The 26,065-nt window shown below is 37.6% G+C and overlaps 1 protein-coding gene across 4 annotated transcripts in view; it reads right to left on the reverse strand.

Moving 5' to 3' along the window:
- ARHGAP18 (Rho GTPase activating protein 18) overlaps window positions 1–26,065 on the reverse strand; it is a 195,107-nt gene that overhangs the window by 32,345 nt on the left and 136,697 nt on the right. For all 4 annotated transcript variants that reach the window (XM_078447304.2, XM_060616626.3, XM_060616627.3 and 1 more), the window contains 5 exons: window positions 23,794–24,029; window positions 19,693–19,756; window positions 15,222–15,400; window positions 5,346–5,511; window positions 2,920–3,011 (listed from right to left, as the gene is read on the reverse strand). In XM_078447304.2, coding sequence (XP_078303430.1) covers window positions 2,920–3,011; window positions 5,346–5,511; window positions 15,222–15,400; window positions 19,693–19,756; window positions 23,794–24,029 — 737 coding nt within the window. The remainder of the gene's footprint in view (window positions 1–2,919; window positions 3,012–5,345; window positions 5,512–15,221; window positions 15,401–19,692; window positions 19,757–23,793; window positions 24,030–26,065) is intronic.

Consider the following 26,065-nt stretch of genomic DNA (forward strand, 5'->3'; position numbering starts at 1 on the left):
AGCTGCTACAGCAAATTAGTTCCTAGCAGTAATATATGCCTTCCGTTTTCATTAAATACACAGGAAAAATGGATAATTTCTAAATAATTGACAATAAGTCTTGAATTTTTATATTTAAGCTCTTTTCATTATTCTCTAACATGAAAGAGCAGCATTCAATAGAGATATGCGTATATATTGCCTCAAAGAATGCCATGTGTTTTTTTCATATTTCTCTCTTTAAAAGTAACATTTTTATGGGGCACCTGGATGCTCAGTTAAGCATCCGACTTCAGCTCAGGTCATGATCTCACACTTTGTGAGCTCAAGCCCCGCGTCGGGCTCCGTGCTGACAGCTCAGAGCTTGCAGCCTGTTTAGAATTCTGTGTCTTCTTCTCTCTCTGCCCCTTTCCTGCTCACGCTCTCTCTCTCAAAAATAAACATTAAACATTTTTTAAAAAATAACTTTTTAGCTACCACATTATATAGCATTGTCAAAATATAAATAATATTCTATAGCACTTTTACTTTCAAGACTTAAAAATGAAAAATAACTATATTGATCTATATTTTAATCAGGCTGCTTTTTAGTAATTTATCCTACAAGAGACATTACATAATTTATCAATAATGTTCATACTATTTCCCAAGAGGGATTACATACTTACACAAATTTATGAATTGAAAATGAAGTCAGAAGTTTTTGACACAAAGTATCTTTGATTTGGCAGATTCCTGTGACAGTGAGAATTTGCCAGTTTGTCAGAATTTTTCTATAGATAAAAATTAAGAATATTTCTATTTCCCTAACTCTTTCCGAGACTACAGTTTAAACAATGTGTCTCTGAGCAAAAACAAAACAAAACTAACAAGAAAACAACAGATATGATTCACGGATATTAGCTAAGCTTTGTTAAAGCCCTTTTTGGGGTATAATTCTTAATAAATAAAAAAGTATAATCCTCTAAAAATTGGTAATAAATCTTTTTTTGCAAATCAGTGACTTCCAATTCTTTCCTTTGTACAAAATGGAGGAAATACCTAATTGGGGTGAGAGTTGATCACTCAAAAAATATTTTTCAGTGACAGATGACTGTATTTTTTGTGCTTATAATTCAGAGGGGAGGCAAGTAGAGGAGTTTTATCTAAGAGTAAACTCTTTATACCCTAATTTTTTATGTGAACAAAAAGACTTTAAGGCTATTATCTAACAACTTCAAACTGGTTGGCAGCCTGAGTCTTCAGAATGTTGAAATGAGTGACAGAAATGTAAAATAATAAATGAGAAAACAATTCCAAGAGAAAATCACAGGGGACTGCATTCAATCCTCAGCCTGATCAGGAGACAATTTCCGAATTTCTGCGGGGACCAAAGCTTACTCTTCACTAGTATGATGGTGAATTTGATAAAAGTCCAGCATGACTCATCATTGGTTATTTGGTCAAACACCAGCCTAGATGTTACTGTGAAGGTATTTTTTTACGATGTAATTAACACTTAAATCAGTACATTCTGAGTAAAGCAAATGACTCTACATAACGTGGGTGGGCTTCATCCAGTCAGTTGGCAGCCTCAGCAGTAAAGACTGAGGTTTCCCAAAGAAGAGGCAATCCTGCCTCAAGACTACAACATGGAAAGCCTACAGGAGTTTCCAACCTGCAGGTTTTGGGCTCAACGCTCCCATTATCACCTCTGGCCAAGTTTCCAGACTCTGGACTGCTCTATTTCAGATGTGCCGTTCCCACAATGGCATAAGCCAATTCTTTAAAAGAAATCTCTCTGTACAAACATGCATACACACACAACACCTTATCGGTTCTGTTTCTCTGGAGAACCCGTATCCACTTGGAAAGGATGCTGCTGAGATCCTTGCTCCATACAGTCATCTGTGGTGGTAACGTGCACCTTTTACTTAAACTGATGTGAATACATGGCCCACATTTGTTAGCATCTCCAGCTAATCACAGGCACGGTTGACAACTATCCACACAGATACAAGGTCTACAGGCAGGGACTGGCAGAGGCTGATGAGTAGAACACACGGCGTGGAGCAAAGATCATTAGGAGAAACAATGAGATACAGGTTTGGGTGTAATGGTGAACATGAGGAATAACGCAATCAGAGGTTAGTAGCTAAGACGGCTAATGACTGGTTTGGAAGAGCAGAAGAATCCGTGCCAAGGAGACTAAGCTTTACTACTGAATGAGTTTGTTGAGCCAGCCAATTGTGAAAGTTCCCACTGCCACTCTTGCTCTCCCCAGAGCTTTCAGAAATTGTGATGTGCTGGAAAAAATCTACAGCTTGGGTCGTCCATAACTGATCTGACCTACCTTCCTTGCTGTAGCATTCCTGACTTTTATCACCTAGAATCTGGGTTTCTGAACAATGATGGCTCAGAGATTAGACTGAAATTTTTATATTGCCATAGATCCTCCCCTTATGAATAACTGAGTGTGGATCATACCGGTGACTTGATAGTTTAGCAATCACTTTCTAATTCTACTTTATGGTTTCTTTGCCTACTTTGGAAGTAGGCACTAGTAAATTAAATTGGACATCCTCACTGTAAATAGGAAAGCTTGGGAAATACATACAGGCATGAAATATTCATGAGGATACAATTCCCTAGAAACTTATAAGCAGTTCCCACTCCTGTGTATTATAGAATTGAAATCTCAATTATACCAAGCTAGCTAATATAAGACAGGAAAATGATGCCAGGTAATCACAGTTATAGTAATAACACAGAAAACATCACCATGAAATAAAAATTATGAGCCCTTGAAACAAATTTGTTTCCTGAATAGAAAAATCAAAGTACAAAATAAAAGAGCACATCAATTGGAAAATGAGATTATAATATTATGAATGCCAAGGAAAAAAACTTCGATTAGTTCGAGTATGTTCTCTCTATGCTGACCCATGTAGGCTTACTTACTTTTTGAAATATCAAGGGTATTCGAGTTCCTGGTACTTTCCTCTGATCTTGTTCTAACAATAGTGTCAATGGAATACAAAAAAGACCAGAATCTGCAACAAAAAATAAAATGTCTTAATTTCCGTCAATCTACAAAATATTAATGCAAAAATATTACGTCAACAGATTTCTGATGTAGTCATTCAAACACACAACTATTTATTGAGGACTTCTAAGTGAATGACATTACCTAGCCATTACGTATACACATCTCAATAAGAAAATCTTGACCCTGTCTTATATAGGAATCTAACAAGGAAAGACAACTAAGCAAATGATTGCAAATAATCATTAACATAATTAGAAAGCTATAGGGATGCCTGGGTGGGTCAGTCCGTTAAGCATCCGACTCTTGATTTCGGCTCAGGTTATGATCTCGCGGTTCAGGAGATTGAGCCCTGTGACAGCCTCACGCTGACAGCACGCAGCCTGCTTGGGACTCTCTCCCTCTCTCTCCACCCCTCCCCTACTCGGGCACGCATGTGCGCACATGTTCTCTTTCTCTCTCAAAATAGACAAACATTAAAAAAATAATAATTAGAAAAGTGTAAACTACCAGATAAGAGAAATAGTGCTATAGGAGTATGTAAAATATGCAAATAATTTACTAAAGGTAATCAAAAGTTCTGGTTAAAGCAAACATTACTCATCTCTTTCATACTTAATTGACATCTAACATCCTACAATACAGAAAAATATAAATTCTTGCTTTTTGAGAAATCAGCCAACATTATGATCTTGTTCTACAAATGCTTTTCTTTGGAAAATATAGATATTTGGTAGTCTTAAATTGAAATTCATAGTTTTATATATTTGGGAATAACTCCCCACGAAATGAAAGGCAACAATTTATAATTTCTCTAAATTAAAATCATATGCATTCAGTCTGGTGTGAGCATAACTTCTGCCTAGCACCTCGTACCCCACCCCCATCACTGAATGTACAGTTAGCACAGAAGTGTGACACACATCATCAGGGGAGATATAAATCATTTGTGAACAAGGAAAGGGGGGGGGGGTTGTACTGTGGAATGAGGACACTGAAAACTGACTCTCTATAGAGATGCCACTCAAAAGAATACCAGTAACCCAAAAAATAATTTCTAGTTTAGGAATTAAGAAAAAATGTAATCTTCAAAAATGTCAGGAGTCCAGTTTGGGAGATAAATCTATTAGATAAGATACAAAAATATTTAAGAAACAGAAAGAAAATCTATTCTGTTAATAGTTAACGCTCTTAATGAGAATGGCTTATTATTTCTCTCTCTGTTAGAAAGCAATTCTCAAACATAAAAAAGCCTCTCTAAGCCATTTTAAAAGTCCTGAGTACTGACTCACAGCTATTTAAATTATATTTCTATTTTATAGTTGGAAAAGGCTTTGTGACAAGTTTCTGAAAAAACAACTAAAGTCTTTCATTATCTATAATGGACTTGTGGAAAATCAGAAGCACCATTTAACTCAGAAATTCACCATCTCAAGCCTTAAGCTAAAACACTCAGAGGAACTGAGCACAGAATGAGGTCTTCTGGGGCCCAGCATGGGAGAAAGGACCTTGAGGGTAGATATACTTCATTCCTACAGAGAAACTGCCTCTAAAACTTAAATCAGGGAAATACGTGTCTTTATTAATGTTACCATAGTAACTCAATAATCCTAATTCTTGGTATCTCTTTAAGGGAGCACTTAAAGAAGAGGTCAGAGATTCCTAAACAGTTAAACTTTGGCAATAGAGAATTATCTGGATTTCCAGACCAAGAATTGAGAAGATGTCTGTTCTCTATCATATCATAAAAAATAAAGTCTGTTTATATAATGGGTAAAGCAAGTTGCTTACAAAAGAAAAACACATATCCACGATGAGTATAGTTTGGTGGTGTTATGGCCACAATGGCATTATTTTCTTAATATTAAGCGAAGAATGTTTTTTGCAAAATAGTTAAAAGTAGAATGTAAATGAGCAAAGAGACAGGCTACTAACCACCCTATGTATTTCCCATCAAATAAATAAGCAAAAGCAATCGATCAACTACCTTTAAGTTATTTTTCAAGATCTGATTTTGGAAATAAAGTAGTTTATGTACCCAATGTACTTTTTAAACATACTATTTTCAAAGGAAAGAACATTTGCGGAAAGATTCCTTAACTTAGGATTTCCTTCAAAGGTAATTAAGTATTTTATTACCTCTTTATTTTCTATAGGCCGGGAGAACGGTGTATGTTTATCAAGTTTCAAGATTTTTGAAAACAAAGTTTTAGAATCTGAACTTCAGATGTATTCAAGTGTCAGTTTACTTTGTAGATGTTTCCCCCTCTAAGAATACCACTCAAAAGCTCATCTTTGCTACTTCTAAAGTAAATCTAACTGTTCTTTATTTCAAAATTACCTTTTGTTTTGATTTTCACAGCTTTTTGTTGCTTCAGTTCAACACCCAATACATCGTAGAGGGCAGTCAGCTCAATTAGGGCTAAATGGCAAACCTTCTTCATGTCCTGGGGTGCCAGGTCACCAATCTTGGTGGTACCCGTTTTGTCTTTTGGCAGTCTGAAATTCTAAAATAAGTACCATTAATAAAGGTTTATAATATCTAGCCCTTATAGTCAAAGACGACTAAACTGTAACTATACAAAGAGGCTATACTCAAAGTAGTGACAATGAAAGCTATGGCAGAATTTCTATAGTCAGGATGAAGAGCCATCTTGTCATGAGGATGGTCCTCAAACCTATAGCGAGTCAGTATGTGAGGTACGACAGACGATGCGACCAGACTATGTACTAGGAGTACTAATCCTCGTGGCAAAGAGGACAAAAGAGATGGTAAAACTGAAAAAGAACTCTAGTTATTGACTTTCAAGAACCAAGGAAGATTAGAAAACCAACCATGAGTAGGAGGAGGAGGAGGAGGAAGAAAAATAGGAATAGAACCATGAGTGAGTGCTTACAATGTACGAGGTACCCTTTACCTACATTCTGTCATGTGTATTATAGGTATGATGATGTGAAATAAATAATATTTATAATACATATAAAAATATTGTGATAAAAACCCAGATAAGGTAGGTACAGAAGGGCTGTAGAGCACTGGGGTGACAGGGAGAGCAGAAGGGATACTAACATAATGGACGTTAAAGCCAGAATGACTACCACTCATCTAGCTACTGACTAGCCACTAACAATCTGGCAACTGCTTAACCACGGTTTCTGAAAACGGCAGAAGGGGAAGACAGTGGGGAGGAGGAGGGGAGAGGAGGCAGGACGAAGGAGGAGGACATAGGTAGAGGGGAGAGGAAGAAAAAGAGAACAGGTAGAGGGGAAAAGGAGAGAAGGAGGGGAAGAAGGCCACCTAGTTCAGTGGGCTGTGGTGGCGTTTAAATGCCTGGCACTTCCCAAGCACCTTTATATTGTCCCTATCATTATTACCTTCACCACTGAATAAATCAACTGAGACTTAGAGATACTACTATCACAGGCAAGTAAGTGGTGTTTTGTTGTTTCCTGCCTTTCCCAAATATTATCTACGGCCTATTCAGCCACTTTTAATATTAAATGCATTAAATATAAGAAAGCACAAGTAAAAACATGAATTTCTCTAACATATTTAAGACAAATTTTATTCCTACTGTATTTATGGATTACTAAAAACTATGATCATTCTTTGATGGTTTGATTAAAAAAGGTTATAAAGGGTATATCTTTAGGGTTTATTCTTCACTTCCTCAGTTAACGGCCAAGGATGTTCAACTGTTCCCTTTTATTCCCTTTACTTTGCTCATTTTTGTACGATGTTATTAACACTTCATGGTCTAAAAACTAGTGCAAAAGACAGGTCTTAAAGCAGCAGTTCTCAAAGTAAGGTCCAGGGAACCAGGAAGTTACCGAACACTCTTTCAAGGCACCTATGAGGTCAAAACTATTTAATGAGTAATACTAAGGCATTACTTGCCTTTTTCATTCCCATTCCCTTATGATTATTCAGTGGAGTTTGCCAAAGGTGTAAGACAGGTGTTGGTGCAGCAGACTGAACACAGATATAGAGGTGAGGACCCAACTGACTTCCACTACAGTGAAACACTGGAGTAGATAAAATGTAAAACCATGGCACACTTCTTAATAATTTGTTTCAGGGGGTGACTGGGTGGCTCAGTAGAGTAAGCGTCCCACTTCGGCTCAGGCCATGATCCTGTGGTTTGTGAGTTCGAGCCCCACATCAAGCTCTGCACTAACAGTGCAGAACCTGCTTGGGATTCTCTCTCTCTCTGCCCCTCCCCCACTTGCACACGTGTGCTCTCTCTCAAAATAAACTTTAAAGAAAATCTTTTAAAAAATAATTTGTTTTAGAAAATGACGATTTTTCATAAAAATGTTATTTATGGTAACTGTAATGCTGTAAAGTGGATTAATAATTTCCAAATGTCTCAATTTTAATTTCTAATTTGGTAAATATCCATAGGTATAATAACTGATATAAACAAAATCACTACTCTCATAGTATTTGTTGTTTACTTATCAAGAAAAAGGATTCCTTAGTCTATGTATTCATGTTTCATAGACCAAGAACAGAGGTTAGCGACAAACTTCCATGGAACTCAATCCAAAGAAATTCTTCACATTCCAAAATCACTTACAGCCATCCTCATCTCCTCAAAATCTTTCATGAAACCATAATTTCTGTAGAACTATGTGTATGCCTTCTGTCTTGGTTCAGCCACAGCATACTTCTAAGTAGCTGCAAAGTTCAGGGAGCCAACAAATGCTCCAACAATAGGAAATCACAGATTCTTAGCCAGAAGGCCACGTATCTGAGGTTTTGTCAAAGCGCTGGAAGCCATGGTAGTTATTGTCCTCAATACCAACATCCTTCCTGACTAGTGAAACAAAAGCTTTTTGAAGTCCCTCAGTACTTTTTAAGAGCCTAAAAAGGTTATAAGACCAAAATGTTGAAGTTTCACTGTCTTAAAGCATTTCCTCAAACCTACAACTTTTGGAATTGAGCAGCTAATTCCTTTCAAGCAAACTCAACTCCAAGAGAGACCTTTGTATAGTTCTTTATGAGAATATGAAATAAAACAGCAGTAGACATCATTAAATATATAGTCTAAGTGAATTTCCAGCATAAGTGTTAACGGTGCAGTGCATGGGGGCTGAGAACGTGGGGCCAAACCACAGGTGGACAATCTTGTCTCCATCACTTACTAGCTATGTGACCTCTGGCAAATTACATCACCTCTGTGTCACCTCAGCCACTTCATCTGTAAGATGGGAACAACAGAACCTACCTTACAAGGCTGTGGTGAGGATCAAATGGCCCAAGTAAAGACTCAAAAAGTGTTGTATTATCACTACATTTCTTTCCTACAGCTTTTTCAATAAATTCAAGATTTCGTGCCTTTCCTTTTTGCCTAACTATTACTGTAAGGTAAGAGAAAACATGATAAGGCTAATACTCTTATTTGATAAATGGTTTTTTGATCCTATTCTGCAAAAAGTCACAATAGGTAGGAATTATTACAGCATATTCTAGGTGGGGACTTGAGACTAAACATGGCCACAAAGCCCGTGCAAAAGAAGGATGCAAATTCAGATCTTCTAGATTCTAAATGCAGTAATAACCATTCTGTTCTGCTCCATTTTCTCTGTCCACCAGAGCATGTGGGGAGGAATCTAGGTGGATCGGTACTGGTATAGGACTGTGAGCCCCTCAAGGGCTCATATGGACTCATTTCCGTATCCCTACTCTACCATAGGCCTGGCACACTGCGGGGGTCCTGTCCCAGTCTGTTCAATGAATTAAGACACACACCCTACAGGGAGAAAAGCACAGAATCGAGGTCAGTGAGGTATAGGGCCACTGGCTGGATGCTCCCTCGCTGTCCCGTGATTTGTACTGAGCTTCACAAAATCACACAAAACTTGTCACATTTTCTTCAGGCCTGGCCCCAGAGTTCTGCTAATTGCATTGTTTTCTGAAGGGCTGAAACAATCTGATCTACCAACCATTTATTCTTTTTATTCAGTTCTAAACGTTTCCTTTAAATCAGTAGCTATTGATCTAATAAGCCAAACACATGTAATTTAATTATTTAAAGAACTAGCCAAGGTAAATGTTTAGAGAAACCTGAAATATGATTAGTTCAAACATTTGATTTACCTAGCAATATATGTCATGAACTTGCTTTTATTTATTTATTTATGTATTTATTTATTTATTTATCATTGTGCTTTAATGAAAGGAGTTAGTTCTTCATCCCAATGTTTAATTCATAGCAGCAGCTTTAAATATTTATGAAGTCCCCTGTCATTTTTGTTTAGTTAATAGACTGGATGGTTCAGTTCACTGGCTAAGAGCAGGCAACGCAATTTCAGCAAAAGCAAAGCTCTTTGCCTTTTGAAAAATGTGCTTCAAGAATGAAGTGAAATAAAATTTCTCAAAAATTATAAGGTCACTGGTTCTCATGTGTTACTATAAATTAATCAGGTAGCTCTCCCCGACCGCACCCCTCTTTTGCAGACCTCACAATACAAAGGGCTCCTTAGGCACTCCATCAGTAAAGATGGACTTTGATGGACTTGACTTTAATACATCAAGTCACTTCTACCTTCAACTTGGAAAGCAAGAGAATCTATTCTTACCTGGTCAGTTTCCACAGATGACTTTTTTTTTTTCCTGGTCTGCTAGGAAATACATTTCTTAACTAAGATTTTTCCATGTATAAAATGTGATTTTATTACAGCATTTCATTGTCATTTTCAGAGGATGAATATTTTTCTAGACAAATGAACTTTCAAATTTAGTTTTTTTATATTTCCTCAATTTTCAATTTTTTTTAATGTTTATTTGTTTTTGCAAAAGAGGGGGGGGGCAGAGTGTGAGCAGGGGAAGGGCAGAGAGAGAGGGGGACACAGAATTCAAAGCAGGCTCCAGGCTCTGCACAGTCAGCACAGAGCCCAACACAGAGTTTTAACTCACCAACTGTGAGACCATGATCCAAGCCAAAATCAGATTGAGCCACCCAGGCATTCCAATATTTCTTCAATTTTTTAAATGGAGACCAAATAGCCGTAATTTAACCTTTTCTTGACAATTCAGGACTATAACCCTAAACACCTATTTTTGCATTGTGGACAAGTGTGTCTGCTTTGGCTTTCACTGTCCTCATTCAATCCTGAAACAACACCTCTTCAATGTCCTCCAGAGTTGTTCCATTCTCCAGCAAATTGCCAAGGTGGGCCTCCATGCCTAGTTTTTGGTATTTAGTATGCACGGAGCTGTGTTACCAGACAAGCAAGGTCATAATTCAGTAAGAATCCAAAGGACACTGAATAAAGACCTAAGAACTAAATATAGACATGCATTTAGAATAGAGGCTTTACCATAGTTACACTTTTAAAACTACGGATCTTCAAAATTTCAGAATCCTTAATGTTTAGTCTCCACAGTACGCTGAAGGAGTATTATTAAATTTCTATTGTACATGATGGACCCCACAAGCCAGAATCTTATTTATAAAATATCCCAAGCTACCCTGAACAAGTTGTCAACAGCACCAATACAGAGCCACTTAAACTCACACCTGAATTAAATACACATAGACCTTCAGGGCACATAAAGTGGAGTCGACATGGTCCTTCCAGAAAAAACTTGAGCTTCAAAAATTGAGTCCCTGAAGCCAAGCCTTTGCATGCCATATATAATTTACTGTTTCCTTGTATGAAAAACAGGAATTGTAACATCTACATCATGAGATCATTTGATAAATTACAGAGCATATTTTCTGAGATACAGTGGGTACACAAAACAAAGTAGTAGCTACATTTTCAAACTGAAGCCCATGAGAGGTTATAAAACCTGATCTACAAATTTAAGAGGAGAAATCTGAATCTGCTGTGAGAGATCATAAAGAATTAACAAAGACTACCCAACGTTGTAAGAAAAAAGAAATGAATTAAAAAATGGAAGTCAACACAGAACAATGTATTACATAAAGCTTACTGCTTATTTACAGAAGCAGGGGAGCATGGAGTAGAAATGGTATTTAAGGTTTATCTGCTTAGACACCTGCCTCAGAGTGATGAATATAAATATTCATTCCATCAACCATGCTGAGGACTCGTGAAAGGCTTACATGCCCATGCCTTCTATGAGACATATGGATAAATGGGTATAGAGATGAACAGATGCATATATGCATAGATAAATACCAGATTACATTGACAATAATTATCAAAAGCATGGCATCTTAACAGCTTAAAGGATTATTTTATACATTGTATCTAATGTAAATTCACAACCAGGAAGGACTTAATAATAAAGTTAGAGACCGAACTAGACCCCAAAGGATGAGTTAAGACTTTCTTGGTAAACGGGGAACAACAAGGAGGTCCAAATAGGAAGGTCATTTTAAGCTTGGGGCACAACATGAATAAAATCAAGAGGGTAGGTAAGCAGAAATGTTAAGCAGAGAATGAAACAAGAAAGGAAGTTTTGTTTTTAAGTCTCTAAAGTAGCTATTAATTTATATTCTATTCCACTTCTGAATGAACAGCTTAGAAGTCAACAGTGTCTTCATTTTTTTTTTTAAATTAGACTCTACGGTGTTTTACTTAAAACCCCTTCCATCTGTTGAGATATGGACTGCCCACTACACTGACAGTCTGGGAGTATAGGTCATCTCTTTAAGCCAAAGGATACGTACTCCTTTACTTTTCCCATCAGGTATAAAAACAGATTCTTACAAATATATGATAAAGCCTGGAAACAACTTAGATGTCCACCATTAGGGAAAAGGTTGAATAAATTTTGATGCATCTTCACAATGGAGTAGGATATAGCTATAAAAAAAGAATGAGAAACATTTCTCTATGTTACTATGGAGTGATTTCCAGAATATAATGCTAAGTCAAAAATAACAAAAATTCAGGGTTGAAAAAAGTGTGTATAGTGGGCTGCCATTTATCTGAGAATAGAAGGTTAAACCATAAAGTTAAAATAAAAAAAGAATTTACTTAGAAGGTAAATTTACCTGTAAGGGGACAGAGAGAATAGAATGATGGCTCAGAGACAGAAGCCAGACTTTTAATACAACTTGTTTTTAAATTTGACTTCTGGACCATGTAAATATTTTACATGCTTACAAAACGAAATTACATTTCAAAAAAGCAATCCCTAAAAATTGAAAATAAAATGAAACCATTTACTCAACCAAGTGTGCAGTTGGTGGCTTAACCATATGGAGAATAACTATCCTTTGTAACCTAAAGCACAGTAATTTTATCATTACAGTCCTTTTGGGATATACCTCAAGGATACAAACAACTGAAGAAAAACAAGTTTAAACTGTTTCCTAGTAATCATATTGTTAATAGCAGCGTTACCATTGTTATTCTGAGAACGCTGTGCATTAACTGAGGATAAAACAAACAAGTAATTATATGTGTTCTAATTATATCACCTGCTGTATCCTGAGAACGACTATTCTCGGCATGGAAGAAAGAAGATCCACATGCACTTCTGGCCTCTGAACAGGCTTGAAGCAATGACCAACCCACAGAAAGAACGGTCCGGTCCTGGTGTCCCGATCATAGTTACAAAAGTGTCCTTCTACTAAACAGACCCAGGGTTTATTGCAGGTAACAGAAAATTCTAGGCCTAAAGCAGAAAATATATCACATACGCAGGGGAAATTTTGTCCAGGGTCATGTCATATAGGATACATCTAGGAGTTAAATTCTATTTTTTAGAAGAAAATTAAAATACAACACATTAATTGGTCACTAGTGAAAGGTGCTAAGGAACCAAAAAAAATGACAACTGGTCAATTAAAAGGAATCATTTTAGAAAGTTTTTCTTAAAAAAGTATTCAAGTTAATAAGTGAATAAAAGAAGAAATGAAAACATCATCCCGTAACCATTAATAAACTAATGGATCCAAGCACTGGTTAGCCGCAGCTGCTGATTTCACAAAAAGAGAAAGACTAGATATTTTGTCTCTTGATATATGATCACATATGAAGTAATCTTGATCAAAAAAAAAAAAAAAAAAAAAAAACCCTGAATCTGTTAAATCTATCATCAAATAATTTACAAGAACAAGAACATGAGAAATTGGAGGGGGAAAATTCTCTGTAATTTAATAACCAGGTTTCTTCAACAAATAAATTTTGAGGGAGAAAGGGAAGGAAGAAAGGATAGTGAAAAAGAAGGAGAATAATGAATGGAGAGAGAGGGAGGGATTAAAAATCTTAAAAGACATATCAACCAACTGCAATGCATAAACCTTAACTGGATCCGGAATCAAATACATTTGAAAAAACAATCATGAAATGTCTGATACAATTTGAAATTTGAACACTTACTGGATATTTAAAATTAAGAATTGTTAGCATTTTTTTAGGTACAGTAATGGTAATATGGACATGTTTATAAAAACCCCACGATTTTTTAGAACTACATATTGAAATATTTATTGATGACAAAATATTAAGAGATGTGTTTCAAAATAACACAGATGGAGCACTGGTTGGGGGTATGGATAGGTCAGGATTAGCCATGGGTTAATGAATGTTGGGGCTAGTAGGGAAGTAATAGGAAGTTCATCATATTTTTTTTTAACTTTTGCAGGTGTGAATTTCTACAAAATAAATAACTACATTTATTTTTAAAAATATAAGACATTCAGTAACAACAAGAACACTCAATACATGAAGCTTAATTTCTAAATACTATCTGCTACTAAAAGAAACCAGGGCTCCTTGAAGAAACGGAGTCTTTCAAGTCCGAGGGAAGGAAAGTACAAAGTAAGCCTGGAACATCTATCTCATACTAGAAAGCAAAGAAGTAAAAGAAATGAGGGCATGTTATTTTTTTTTTTTAACGTTTTTTTATTTTTTATTTTTGAGACAGAGAGAGACAGAGCACGAACGGGGGAGGGGCAGAGAGAGAGGGAGACACAGAATCGGAAGCAGGCTCCAGGCTCTGAGCCATCAGCCCAGAGCCCGACGCGGGGCTCAAACTCACGGACCGCGAGATCGTGACCTGAGCTGAAGTCGGACGCTTAACCGACTGCGCCACCCAGGCGCCCCGAAATGAGGGCATGTTAAAATGACATAGGAACCAGCCTGAAGGGCTCCCACTGGTCAAATTTAGGTATATTTGAACATTAAAGGAAAAAACAACAATGATTATTTAACAATGAATTAAAAAAAAAAAAAAAGGAAGCCATCAGTCCATAGTGATATTCAAAAACAGAGAAAAGGGAGAGAAAGTGTTACACAAGATTGCCAACCAATCAATATGGAAGGAATTAAAAAATTAGAAAATCACCATTTCTCAAACGCTAGTTTAATTATTGTTTCAGGCAAGGATTACAAATGCATGGGGAAACTGGTGGGCGATTGGTTGTTACTGACAAATGGGATACTCACCCAGTCCCAAGCATAACAAATTAGTACTAATTGCATACAGGAAAAGGTATCTTAATACGGAGATCTGGTGAACATCTTCTTAACTAGGTGATCAAACTTCCATCACCAGTAAAGGGGCTGTGTGACAGCATGCCCCTCTTTTGCTGATGCAATCAGAGACATAAACCTCATCTTTGCAGTAGTTTGGCCAAAAATGTTTAACTTGAATCCAGTCATGAGGAACAAAGTCAGAAATTTGATTTGGACTCTTCAAAAATATTAAAGAAAAAGCAGGGGATGTGATCTACATTCAAGGAAACAAAATGATATGATATCAAATGTAACGTACAACTCCTACTCAAATTCCAGATGGGGGTAGGGAAGGAAGAAGCTATAAAGGACAATATTATGGCAACTGGGAACATTTTAATATGACTGTTATGAAATACAATTATTGCTTTAGTGTTCAACTTAAGTATTATAGCTGTGTTGTTTTGTAGGTGTTTGTTAAGCTAAAACAAAGTGGGGGGGTGGTGCCTAGCTGGGTCAGCGGACCAAGCATGCAACTCTTGATCTCGGGGTCATGAGTTCAAGCCCCACGTTGGGCAAAGAGCTTACTTTAAAAAAAAAAAAAAAAAAAAGCAAGCGCACAGCCAATAGCACAACATATAAATAGATAATGTAGAAAGAGGAAAAGCAAAGTTTGTGAAATGTTAACTGTCAAATGGATCTACATGAATCCTGTAGGGCTGTTTGCTGTACTATTCTTCCAACTTCTCTATGGGTCTGAAATTTCCAAAATAAAAAGCTGATGAAAAATATACTCTTCTATTTAGTGAAATCTGAATAGTGCACTACGTACAAGTAATGGAGCGTCATCGCCTCTGCTCTTCTGGGGCTTCTCCTTGGAACTCTCCTTCTGATTGACTGCTTGCTCTGCAAACGATACCTCCAGGTTGATGTCTGTTTCAGAGGCAGGTGCCTCCTCAGGGACCAGTGGGATCAGCTCTTTTTCACCAACAACTAGACTAGACGCCTGGTCTGGGAAAAGAATGACTCAATTAATGTATTTTCTTTATTTCTTTTTTTACGTCTTTATATCAACTGTATACAAACCTCTGGAGGAAGTACTATTTACTATCGTCAGTAATTAATGGATATTTTAAAGGCAAAATGTGTATGCAAAGAATCCTACCAATGGTGCATGGAGGGTATAGGGAAGGTGAAGACTAGAGTCCATAGTTCAATTGTGGAATCTTTGTTGGAGGTCACAATTCTTAGACCAGGTCAAATTCCAAAATTGATGGATGATCTCAAACTCTGAATGAAAAGCCTCACAAAAATTCAGTAGACTTGAATGGTTTTTTGTTGTTGTTGTTGTTTTTTACACTGGGAGATTAAAAGCAAAAAGAAAAAGCGGGGAGGGGATGGAAAGAGGTTACTTTTACTCCTCTTAGAACTAGTGACACACCATTTCACTTTCTAACAGTGGAATAGATTCCTGGAAGAAATCTCTTCAACACCCCTCCTTTCCTTTCTGGAATGTTACCTACCTATCAGAGTAAGAATTCCAGAATGAGAGTTGGTACCAAAAACTTACCACAGTGGGAGTGAGCTCTAGAAGTACCTGGTACATGAACTAACAGATTTTGCACCCAATTATATCAAAGACTAGGAAGGTTCTCACAACTATAAACCCTGTCAAAAAAAATTCTGGATATTTGTATCAACATTTCAAGGGTGTATAATAGTTTAACAATTTTTTTCATCTGTTGTTAATCCTCTAGGAAAGAATTTACATTCGAAAACCTCTTTGCTGAAAACACCAGCTTCAAAGCTTTGGGGAAGATAGTTCTAAATTAGATTATTTGGTAAGTTTTTGGTTTAAACACAACTCACATTATAAAAACCTTGGAACCAATGACAGGATTACTGTTATTTTTTTTCATTGCAGACTTTTAATTCATAGCAGATAGCTCTGAATTACAAAATAAACTTACACACTGCATTTACATGCTTATATATTAACACCACAAGGCAACAGAAGGTAAAGTTGATTTAAAATTTTAACAAAGGCATGCCACTTACATATTATGCGTGTTATTAAAGCTACTGCCTTCAGAAAACTCTATTTGTAGTCATTTAAATTAAAAAAAAAGTTTGCTTCACCCAATGGAAAATTAGGAATAAACACGAATCTAGCCTCATTACTTCTGTTTGATAAGCAGGGGAGGCTTCTAGGAGTGTGATCCGCAGTCACAGGACTCTGTGTTCAGACGCGCCCCCTGCTGGGTTTAATGCTCTACTGTTACTGCCTTGGAATCTGAACCAGAAGTCAATCTTCAGTTTGCACTGGGCCTTGCAAACTACAGAGGTGAACGTGGTAGCATCTCCCAGTTAAAAAAAGGCAGTAAACACTGCCCTAGGCCAATTCCAAAACTAAGAATAAATTTGAAGCTCTTCGATGGTAATCATCTGCTGCTACCTATGGCACATTTACGTATTATTTGTGTTGTCGTTCCAACAGCTTGTGACAATTTTTTAATTAGAATAACTAGACCTTTTTACAATTAATTTTTAAAGTATTAACTGAAATGGCCAAAGTACAATTTTAGTTTTCTTCTCCCGCTGGTTTACACTGTTACATGTTTTACTGTGAATATGTATATTGGTTTCCTAGGAAACCATTCGGAGAGGGGGGAAAAAAAATGATTAGCCATTTTCTTAAATTAGAAGCTACCTTTCCAGAAGCAGAGTGTGTACAGACAAGAATTTTAAAGCTACCCCCCTTTTTTTTCTCCTCACCACCCCCACGTAAGAGTTACAATGAACACCACTGCCTCATACACACACACACACACACACACACACACACACACACACACACAATGTTCTCTGATTTCAAAACTGAGGAGAGAAATTATAATTAAATTGCAATATATTTAAAATATATGAATTTGCTCCAAAATGTGGCAAAAATAAAAGAAATGAATATAAAAGCCTAAGAGATCAAACAGTAGATCAAGTTATGGTAGACAGTAGGAGAAACAGTTTCGGGGTGACAGAGAGACATCGCTACAAGAAATGGATAGTTAACCAGCTAGTTAAAAGCATCTATGAATCAATGACTTACTCTTAGAAAAGTTAACAGAGAATTCAGAGATAAACCTTTGACTCTTAAAGTCCTAAAGTGTAAATAGTATAATTTCCTTATTCTCCTTTGGTTGTTAAAGTGAACAATAGCACTGGCTTATAAATATTTGACAAAACTCCTTCAAGTTTTTCAATTGTTCAAATTATCCCAAAGTGCCTTTATTTTTAAAGAGACTTTTCCTTCCTGCATGGTCATCAAGAGAAAATAAGTAAATATGCATATTAACATGAAAGTTTTAAAGTTATTTGGATATTATTAAAATTTCTAAGTGTATGTATAAAAACAACGGGCCTTGTATAATTTGATGAAAAGAATAATAATTAGCAGATTAATTTGAAATGAGACAACTCTTGCAACATTAAGACTTTATGACTTTTTCATTTCGGATAAATATCTTTCATTGAACATCAAGAAAAGCCCAAGTATGGGAAAACATTTAAAATAGAAAATGTCACTCACACCTTCAGATTTCAAACAGAAAGAGGTCCACTTTCACACTCCAGACAATGTTTTCCATGCATTTCATTCTGAACCTTTCAAGGTTTACATAAAACTGGTTAATTTACTGTCTATCGAAAGAATGTGGCATTGCTCACAACAGGTGGAGTGGTACATACTCAGTGACACGGTGCTACACGTATGACATTACACATATAGTCTTATTATTCTGATCAGAGGCTCTATTCCAGCGAAAGTAGTTGTAATTCAGGCAAGTCGGTCACATTTTACTCAGCTGCTGCAAGCAAGGTGGGAAGTACTCATATAATGAACTTGCCCTCCAGAACTTCTGTTTATATAGCCTACATCACCACCTCTGGTGAGGGGGGAACCCATCAAGAAAAGACAATGTTTTCCTCAGTGTTCATTGAGCAACGGCCAGTCTGCCTTCCCCAAAGCATCCTCAGCACTGGCCTAAAAGGTTCATTTGTCTCTCTCAGTGACCTAGCGCCCTGACAGGCCAGCACCAGCTATTTCTAGCTTGCATGCCCTTTCAGTGTTTACTGGTACACAGACTTGGGGAAACACTCAGTAATATCATTCTGATTTTTAAAAAAAAATAGAACCGAAGAAATTTCCACATAACAGCAAGTGCTTTTACAGATACAAATATATAGACATGTATGTGTCCATCCACACTCACATGCACACACTTATTTACCTATTCATTTATTTTGAAAGGCAGGGGCACAGGACAGAAGTTCTGAGAAAAGTACGGAAAGAAAAATGGAGATACTGGCTGTTCCAAGAGTCCAAAATACCCCTTATAATCTGGAACTGACCTGATTGTGATGAGGTCGGGAACACTTCCCAGTCCTCCACAGTCTACCTGATACTCCTCCCCTACTGCTTCCAGTCCAAATACAACACTATTAGTGGCATTAACACTCTTAAAAACATAAACAAGACAAAAGGATAAGTCCCTGGGCTGGAATCTGGCAGCCACAGACCACCTCTGTTAAAGTTTTTAAACAACACGGTAAGGATTAAATTTTTAAGCTTAATTTAGAATATTTTTTTTCTTTTTGCAAATAAGTGAAAAAAGCTATAAATTCTTCCCTGATTAAGCGCCAATGAAGCTTACTATTTATTTTCATCCATGCCATGGAATTGTAATCCATTTCTGAAATAACAGGTATAGAAGAGAAAAAGTAGGAATAGGAGAGAATTATAATGAATTGCCCCCCAAAATTCTAACTTTTAAGTCTTTATAAACTTTCTGAAAAGGAATTCATTTATGAATTAAGAATTTATGATTTCAGAACGGGGCCCCAAGTTCATTGGCTCCACTGACTAGGCGTATGGCCTTGGGAAAGTGACTTCACATTTGCAAACATCAGTTCTGTCATCTGTAAAATGGGTCAAGAACAGTACCCACTACACAAAGCTCTTGAGAATAATAAATTAGGTAAACATCTTCACAAGGTATCTGGCACATGGTAAGCATTCAGGAAAACGGATTATGCACAGAGATGTAGAACAGAGATACACTAAAATTTTTTTAAAAAAAAATCAACGGGCGCTATATTCTCAGCCTTATGTAATTATGTACTTGGGCACTTTATATATTAGCATTTTAATAAAATTTGTTTACTAGAATTTGAAGGTGAGTATTTTAAAAGGTTATATCTGTTTGTTATGCTAATCAATAGGAAAATATAAGAGAACAGGTCCAACATACCATCTTTTCCTTGATATTTGTTTTCATTTGTTCTGACTGACTGTGATTCAGTGCCATCTGGAGCCTAAAGATAGAAAGTGGGCCATTTAGTCATCTCCAACTCACAACCAGAGAAATGGTATTGTAAATAATTCCATCACTAACCTTTCGAGTATAGGAAACATATTCAGAACTACAACCACCACAGAAAAAAAGTACTGCAGTTACAATCAACAAGCAATCATCCGACAAATATTTGATTACCCACTTACCAACTTGTAAGACACAATACTAAACCCCATAGGGAATATGAAAAACACGAAGAGCGTCCTTGTCATCAAGCACACCACTACTTAGTTGAAGGGAAAAGGCAAACTCATAACGAAAAAAAAAAAAGCTGATAATATCCAGTGACAGAGGAGTAGATAAACAATGTGTGATCCATCCACACAATGAAATATAATTCAGCAATAAAAAGAACTTGAGGGGCGCCTGGGTGGCTCAGTCGGTTAAGCGGCCGACTTCGGCTCAGGTCATGATCTCGCGGTCCATGAGTTCGAGCCCTGCGTCGGGCTCTGTGCTGACGGCTCAGAGCCTGGAGCCTGTTTCAGATTCTGTGTCTCCCTCTCTCTCTGACCCTCCCCCGTTCATGCTCTGTCTCTCTCTGTCTCAAAAATAAATAAACGTTAAAAAAAAAAAAATTAAAAAAAAAAAAAAAAAAAAAAGAACTCGAGTACAGATACAGGCTACAACGTGAATGAACCCTGAATAAGTAAAAGGAACCAGTTACAAGCTATGATTCCTTACCTAAGAAATGTCCAGAAAAGGCAAATCATAGAGACACAAGTAGATTAGTGGTTGCTTAGGGGTAAGGAGGGGAATATAGGAATGATTGTTAAATGGGCTTTCTTTGGGGGATAATGAAAATGTGTTATAAATGACTGCGGTGATGGTTGTAAATCTGTGAATATCCCAAAAATCACTGAATTGTAGACTTTAAAAGGATGAATTAGATGGTGTATGAATTATATTCTGATAACGCTGTTAGAAAACAAAATTACAAGTTGACATGTAGGTAACAATAGAAATTCTTCAAATTAAAAAAAAAAAAAAGCTAGTAATAAATGTGAGGTAAATTAAAACTAAATTACCGAAACTAAATATAATACGAGCTCAGATAGTCAAAGGAATGGTTTTTCGTAGGGATTAGGGCAGTGACGCCAGAAGGCTATAGTCCTCCGAGGGTTTATAGACACCGTCGAACATGGTTGGCTCCCTTCACCAGGAAGTGTGGGCAGGGAGTACTACTTCTTCCTTCCAATTAAAGCTTCAGAAGGGGGGCGCCTGGGTGGCTCAGTCGGTTAAGTGGCCGACCTCGGCTCAGGTCATGATCTCACGGTCCGTGAGTTCGAGCCCCGTGTCGGGCTCTGTGCTGACAGCTCAGAGCCTGGAGCCTGTTTCAGATTCTGTGTCTCCCTCTCTCTGACCCTCCCCTGTTCATGCTCTGTCTCTCTCTGTCTCAAAAATAAATAAACGTTAAAAAAAAATTAAAAAAGAAAAATAAAGCTTCAGAAGGAATTCAGGAATCAGGAGGGGAGTCTAGATCAATCATACACAAAGGTGTATCTGAACGAATCATTTTTAAAATAACCATTCTGTTGATTTGCATCTCTGTTCAAATAAGGTAGCCTTTGTAGTCCTCTCAAACACATTTCGCCCCAGGCTGATAGCCACGAAGATCTTCTCCCCTTCACCTGCTATCTAAGAAGAGTCTAGAAAAGCACTAGGGCAGATACATAGCAGCCACTGGTGCACCTCTTAGAGGTCAGAGGCACTCAGGACAGTGTATAGTGCCTAGCGCACAAGGGCTACAAGGGTCACGACGCTACTCCAATCCCCCTCAGGATAGAGCAAATACCCTCCTCCTTTCTTCGCCGACAAGCCTACAGAAGGTTGGCCCTCCACAGCACAATGAACACAGCGAATAATTCTAATCTTACATATGAACACATATTTTGGAGCATGTGGTCAGAATTGTTTTCCTTAGCAAGTGAAGATAACAGTGCAGATGGTATTCTATTTCCTAGTGTCAGCAAGGGCTTCATGAGGAAGCATTGAAAATGGAAGGGCTGAATTTGTACTTCTAGGAGAACAGAAGAATTGCAAGTGAAGATGGCGGGGCCATGTTTCCTTGAGGAAGGGGGGACATATTTCCAATGGGTGGCAGTGTTCCAATTAAAGGCATGCCGTGTAAGCAAGTTAACATTATTTAAATTTACTTGTGCTATTTCTCTCTTAATGATGCCATCAGATGATACAACCCACCAATTACTATGGACTCAAACCATGTGGCTTCGATATTACCAGGAATTTGCTGGGAAAATGCTGCTTCCAGCACCAAGTAGCAACATCCTCTTGGAGACTGGCAGGAATCCCACAGAACATATATTTTGCTTAGAACCCATTCTTTCCCCCTCCCCTTTTTATTTCCTCTTAACTCCCTTAGGGAGGGTTCTTTAGTTGGGAAGGAAATATCATAATACCATATTTCCTTACCACTCATTTTCCTACAGCTGGAAACCTAGTCCAGTCCTTCAACTCCAGTGGCTGTCCCAAATAACCAGTGGGTGGTAAGCAAGTGTTTAACTGCCTCACAGCAGCAAGGGACCTGCCTGGAACAATCCAGTGCCCCCAAAACTCCTACCAAACAGACTGGATTTGATCCACAATTGTCCAGGCAAATAGAGTAACAATCGGAACTGTTAAGGATGTCTTGGGAGAATAAAATGTCTACAAAAAGCGAAACAAAAAAAAACAAAACAAAACAAACAAAAAAACCTCTCTACGTGACAGAAAGATACCATAACTACAAGGTACCTGTTTTTGTTTAGAATCGTAGGATTTTTTTTTTTTTTTACCCTTTATTTGTAGTATAAATAGAATCTCATGTTCGGGTTACTTGATAACAGAATCATATACGGAAACCCAAATACAGCAGGATACGTAGCGGTTAAAAGCACATACACTTCGAAGTCACACTAATTTGGGTTTACTATCTACGGGGCGTTGAGCAAGTTACTTAAAGCCTATGAGCCTCAGCCACGGAATGGAAATGGTAGTACCTCACTCACAGGACAGCTGTAAGGATTAAATGAAAGAAGGAAAGTAGTTAGCACAGTAAGTGTTCAGCAGTGGTGAGAGCAATTATCACTATTATCGTCAGTGTTCGAGATTCCTTTCGTGTGTCTTCGTTCCGACAACCCCCCTGGGTCTTCTGAGACCAGGACTATTCGGTGACACCTAAAAATAATCCAGAGTGTAAATCAACTTTAACCCTAAGAACATCATTTAGCTCAGGTGACTTTTTTTCTTTTTTAAAGCAACATTTTCCTGATTAAGGAATAGATGATATTAATTTGTCACTTGTGCAAGCTCCTTAGGTCCTCCTGGATGAGTGAAAAACAGCCCCCCAATGGGCTGCTGCTCGAGGCCACAGAGGTCTCTCATGGTCTCTCACGGTCTCCATGCCTCCCCTGATAGCTCTTCATTCATCAGTCCCACATTCTCACCCAGATTCCAACAGATTCCATAATAAATTCATCAGCTTGACAGACATTTACTCAAATCTTTTGTGTGCTGGGCATTGTGCTAAGCACTAGATACAAAGAGGAAGTTATTTCATGTTTCAGGGGTCCTGCTTTCTAATCACACTGCAGTTAGCTCCCTCACCCTCCACTTCAATTCATCCCCAAATGAGGCTGGGGAAAAGCACATATTCCTGCAAGAGTTAATAGATAAGGAAGAATCCCTTACCTCCTGCTTTTCTGTAAGTAACAATTGGCAGTCACATTGTCTGAGGGGTCAGGGCTATTCCTGATGCTGCAAGGACACCTAACACAAGGATTATCGCACTGAATGTTAACTTGTTTACAATTTTCTGCCCCAGCAGTGTGACTCCTAGAAGGACAAGGACCAGGTCTCTCTTGATCACTGCCAGCACAGAGCCTTCTTGCCTAGCATATACGCAGTCCCTAAGTTTTTAATGATTTGAATGAAACTGGATTGGGTCAGTCAATTCAAAGCAATTATTCCTTTGTTTTAACATCAAAAAAGAAAACCTACTTTTTCTTTGGACTCTGTCTGTTGAGCAAATATGTCTCTGACGTCAGGAATCTGGTACTGTTTGTTTTTTTTCCTCAAGGTCTGGGAGACCGTCTCTACCCGTTTTTGAACAGCTGCTGCCTGGGTCCGGGTCAGTGTTGACAAAAACACCATGCTTTCTTGGGGATCTCCAGCCGACTCTCCAAAGAGATTGGATAAACCAGCCTCCTTAAGCCACTCTTCTTCCAGTTCTCCCTCTAAGATGGTAGAGAAAAAAGGCATTTAAGGTCACAAAATATGATAACTTTTACATTTTTTAAGCTCTTCAAACACGCTTACTGACATTCTTCCACCGAAATCAAACCACAGCACTAAGAATCATTATCTGAAACTTGGACAACTGCCATCAACTTCAGCCACAAAGATATCAAATTTTAGATCCATTTCATATATACTCAATTAAAAATTTTAAATGACTTCACATGTGATTAACCTCTATCACTTCTCTGCAGATTAACCAGAGGAGGATAATACTGTTCTCTTTCCAGAGATGAGCAAGCAATGAAAAGATAACTTACTTCCATCAAGTTACAGAAGGAAGGCAATGCTGGGGATATCCATTAAAGCCCGTTTCTTGGCTTAAATTCAGCACTGCCCCAGAGTCCAACACTAATTGATGGAAAGGCTGGTTTTTTTCTGTTCGCTGTAGCTGACATGGAGTATAGCAAAGAAGGAGAGCATCCAGACATCAGGAACTAAGCAATTTTAAATTTAAGGTTTTAATCCCCCTAGTAAGCACATCAGATTTTTTTTTTCGCAAATTAAAAAAGAAACACTATTTTAAGGGGATAAAAAAGATGATAGGAAACTAATTTTACCTAATAATCAATTCAAAACGCTGAAAGCAGAAAGTAAACAGTATTAAGATATATAAAAATTAAAAAAAAAAAAAAAACAAAAAACAGAAAGAGAAGTAGAATAGACTCCCTCCCAGGGCTAAGTTTATAGAGGAAAATGAAAGACCAATGACTTGAGAGACGAAAGACCTTCATCTACACTCCATTTCTCCACCTTGGTAGCCACATCCCTTTGGACAAGTCACATAGCTTCAAGTCAACTCTGTTTTCTCATCTGTCACCTAGAGCACAGCAGTCCTGGCTGCCTCATAACCAAATGAGAGAATACTAGCTACATGGGAAGAGCTTTGCAAAGCTCTATGATAGCCCCATCTACCCTTCTACATCCTATGAACTCCTTGAGGGTAGAAATCAAGTGTCAACATCCTTGGTTTCAAGAAACAGAATGTAGTGCCAGGTATTCCGTATTGCCAGGCAATAAAAACTGTTCACTGACATAAAAAGCCAGCCATTATTATTAATGCCATTAATGCAGAACTCAGTATACATGTATAAAAACAATTTGGCAGGGGAAAAAAGCTGGTCTCGACATGATAAGTAAACAAGATTCAAATACAGTGTCACTTGGTCCATTACAAGTTAGAGGTAAAAGTCAAAACAGTTTAAAGTTAAAGAAAAGGCATGGGCATGTAGAAACATTCTCAATTCTTCATGATCACCTTATGAACAACTACCTGCAAATTCATTTTCATCTTGGAAATTTACGAAATAGATAATGACACACAGCTACATATCAGGCTTGACTACTATTTTCTGTGGAATATTTTCTCCTTATTCAGCAGACCACTGGTATGCTGCTTCCATCTTGAAACACGGAGACAGAAAGGTTGGGGGATCCACTGATTATCATAAATAAGCTCAACCTTACTGGTGAAGTGAGAAAGAATGAGAGTAAAATGAAAGAGAGCCCAAACAAAAACAAAAACAAAAATGAGTTGATTATCATTTTACAAATCTGAGAAATGTTAAATTAAGAAAAATCTCCAGGGGCGCCTGGGTGGCTCAGTCAGTTAAGCGTCCAACTTTAGCTCAGTTCATGATCTCTCGGTCTGTGAGTTTGAGCCCCGCCTTGGGCTCTGTTCTGACAGCTCAGAGCCTGGAGACTGCTTCAGATTCTGTGTCTCCCTCTCTCTCTACCCCTCCCCCGCTCATGCTCTGTGCCTCTTTCCTTCAAAAATAAACTAACGTTAAAAAAACAAAAGAAAAATCTCCAATTTTTCTTTTTAAAGTATTATTGGTAGGTTTTCCAAGCAATGTTACAGCAAAGGGGAAAGAAAAACCTCTGTAGGTAGATTCAGCTGCTTAAACAACTCAGTGCTAAGTCACTGACTTAAGAAATCCTGTTGAAAAGGAGATCACTGTGGGTCAGAAGGCAC

The sequence above is a fragment of the Panthera onca genome, chromosome B2 (assembly GCF_046562875.1).
Source record: "Panthera onca isolate mPanOnc1 chromosome B2, mPanOnc1 haplotype 2, whole genome shotgun sequence".
Taxonomy (NCBI): Eukaryota; Metazoa; Chordata; class Mammalia; order Carnivora; family Felidae; genus Panthera; species Panthera onca.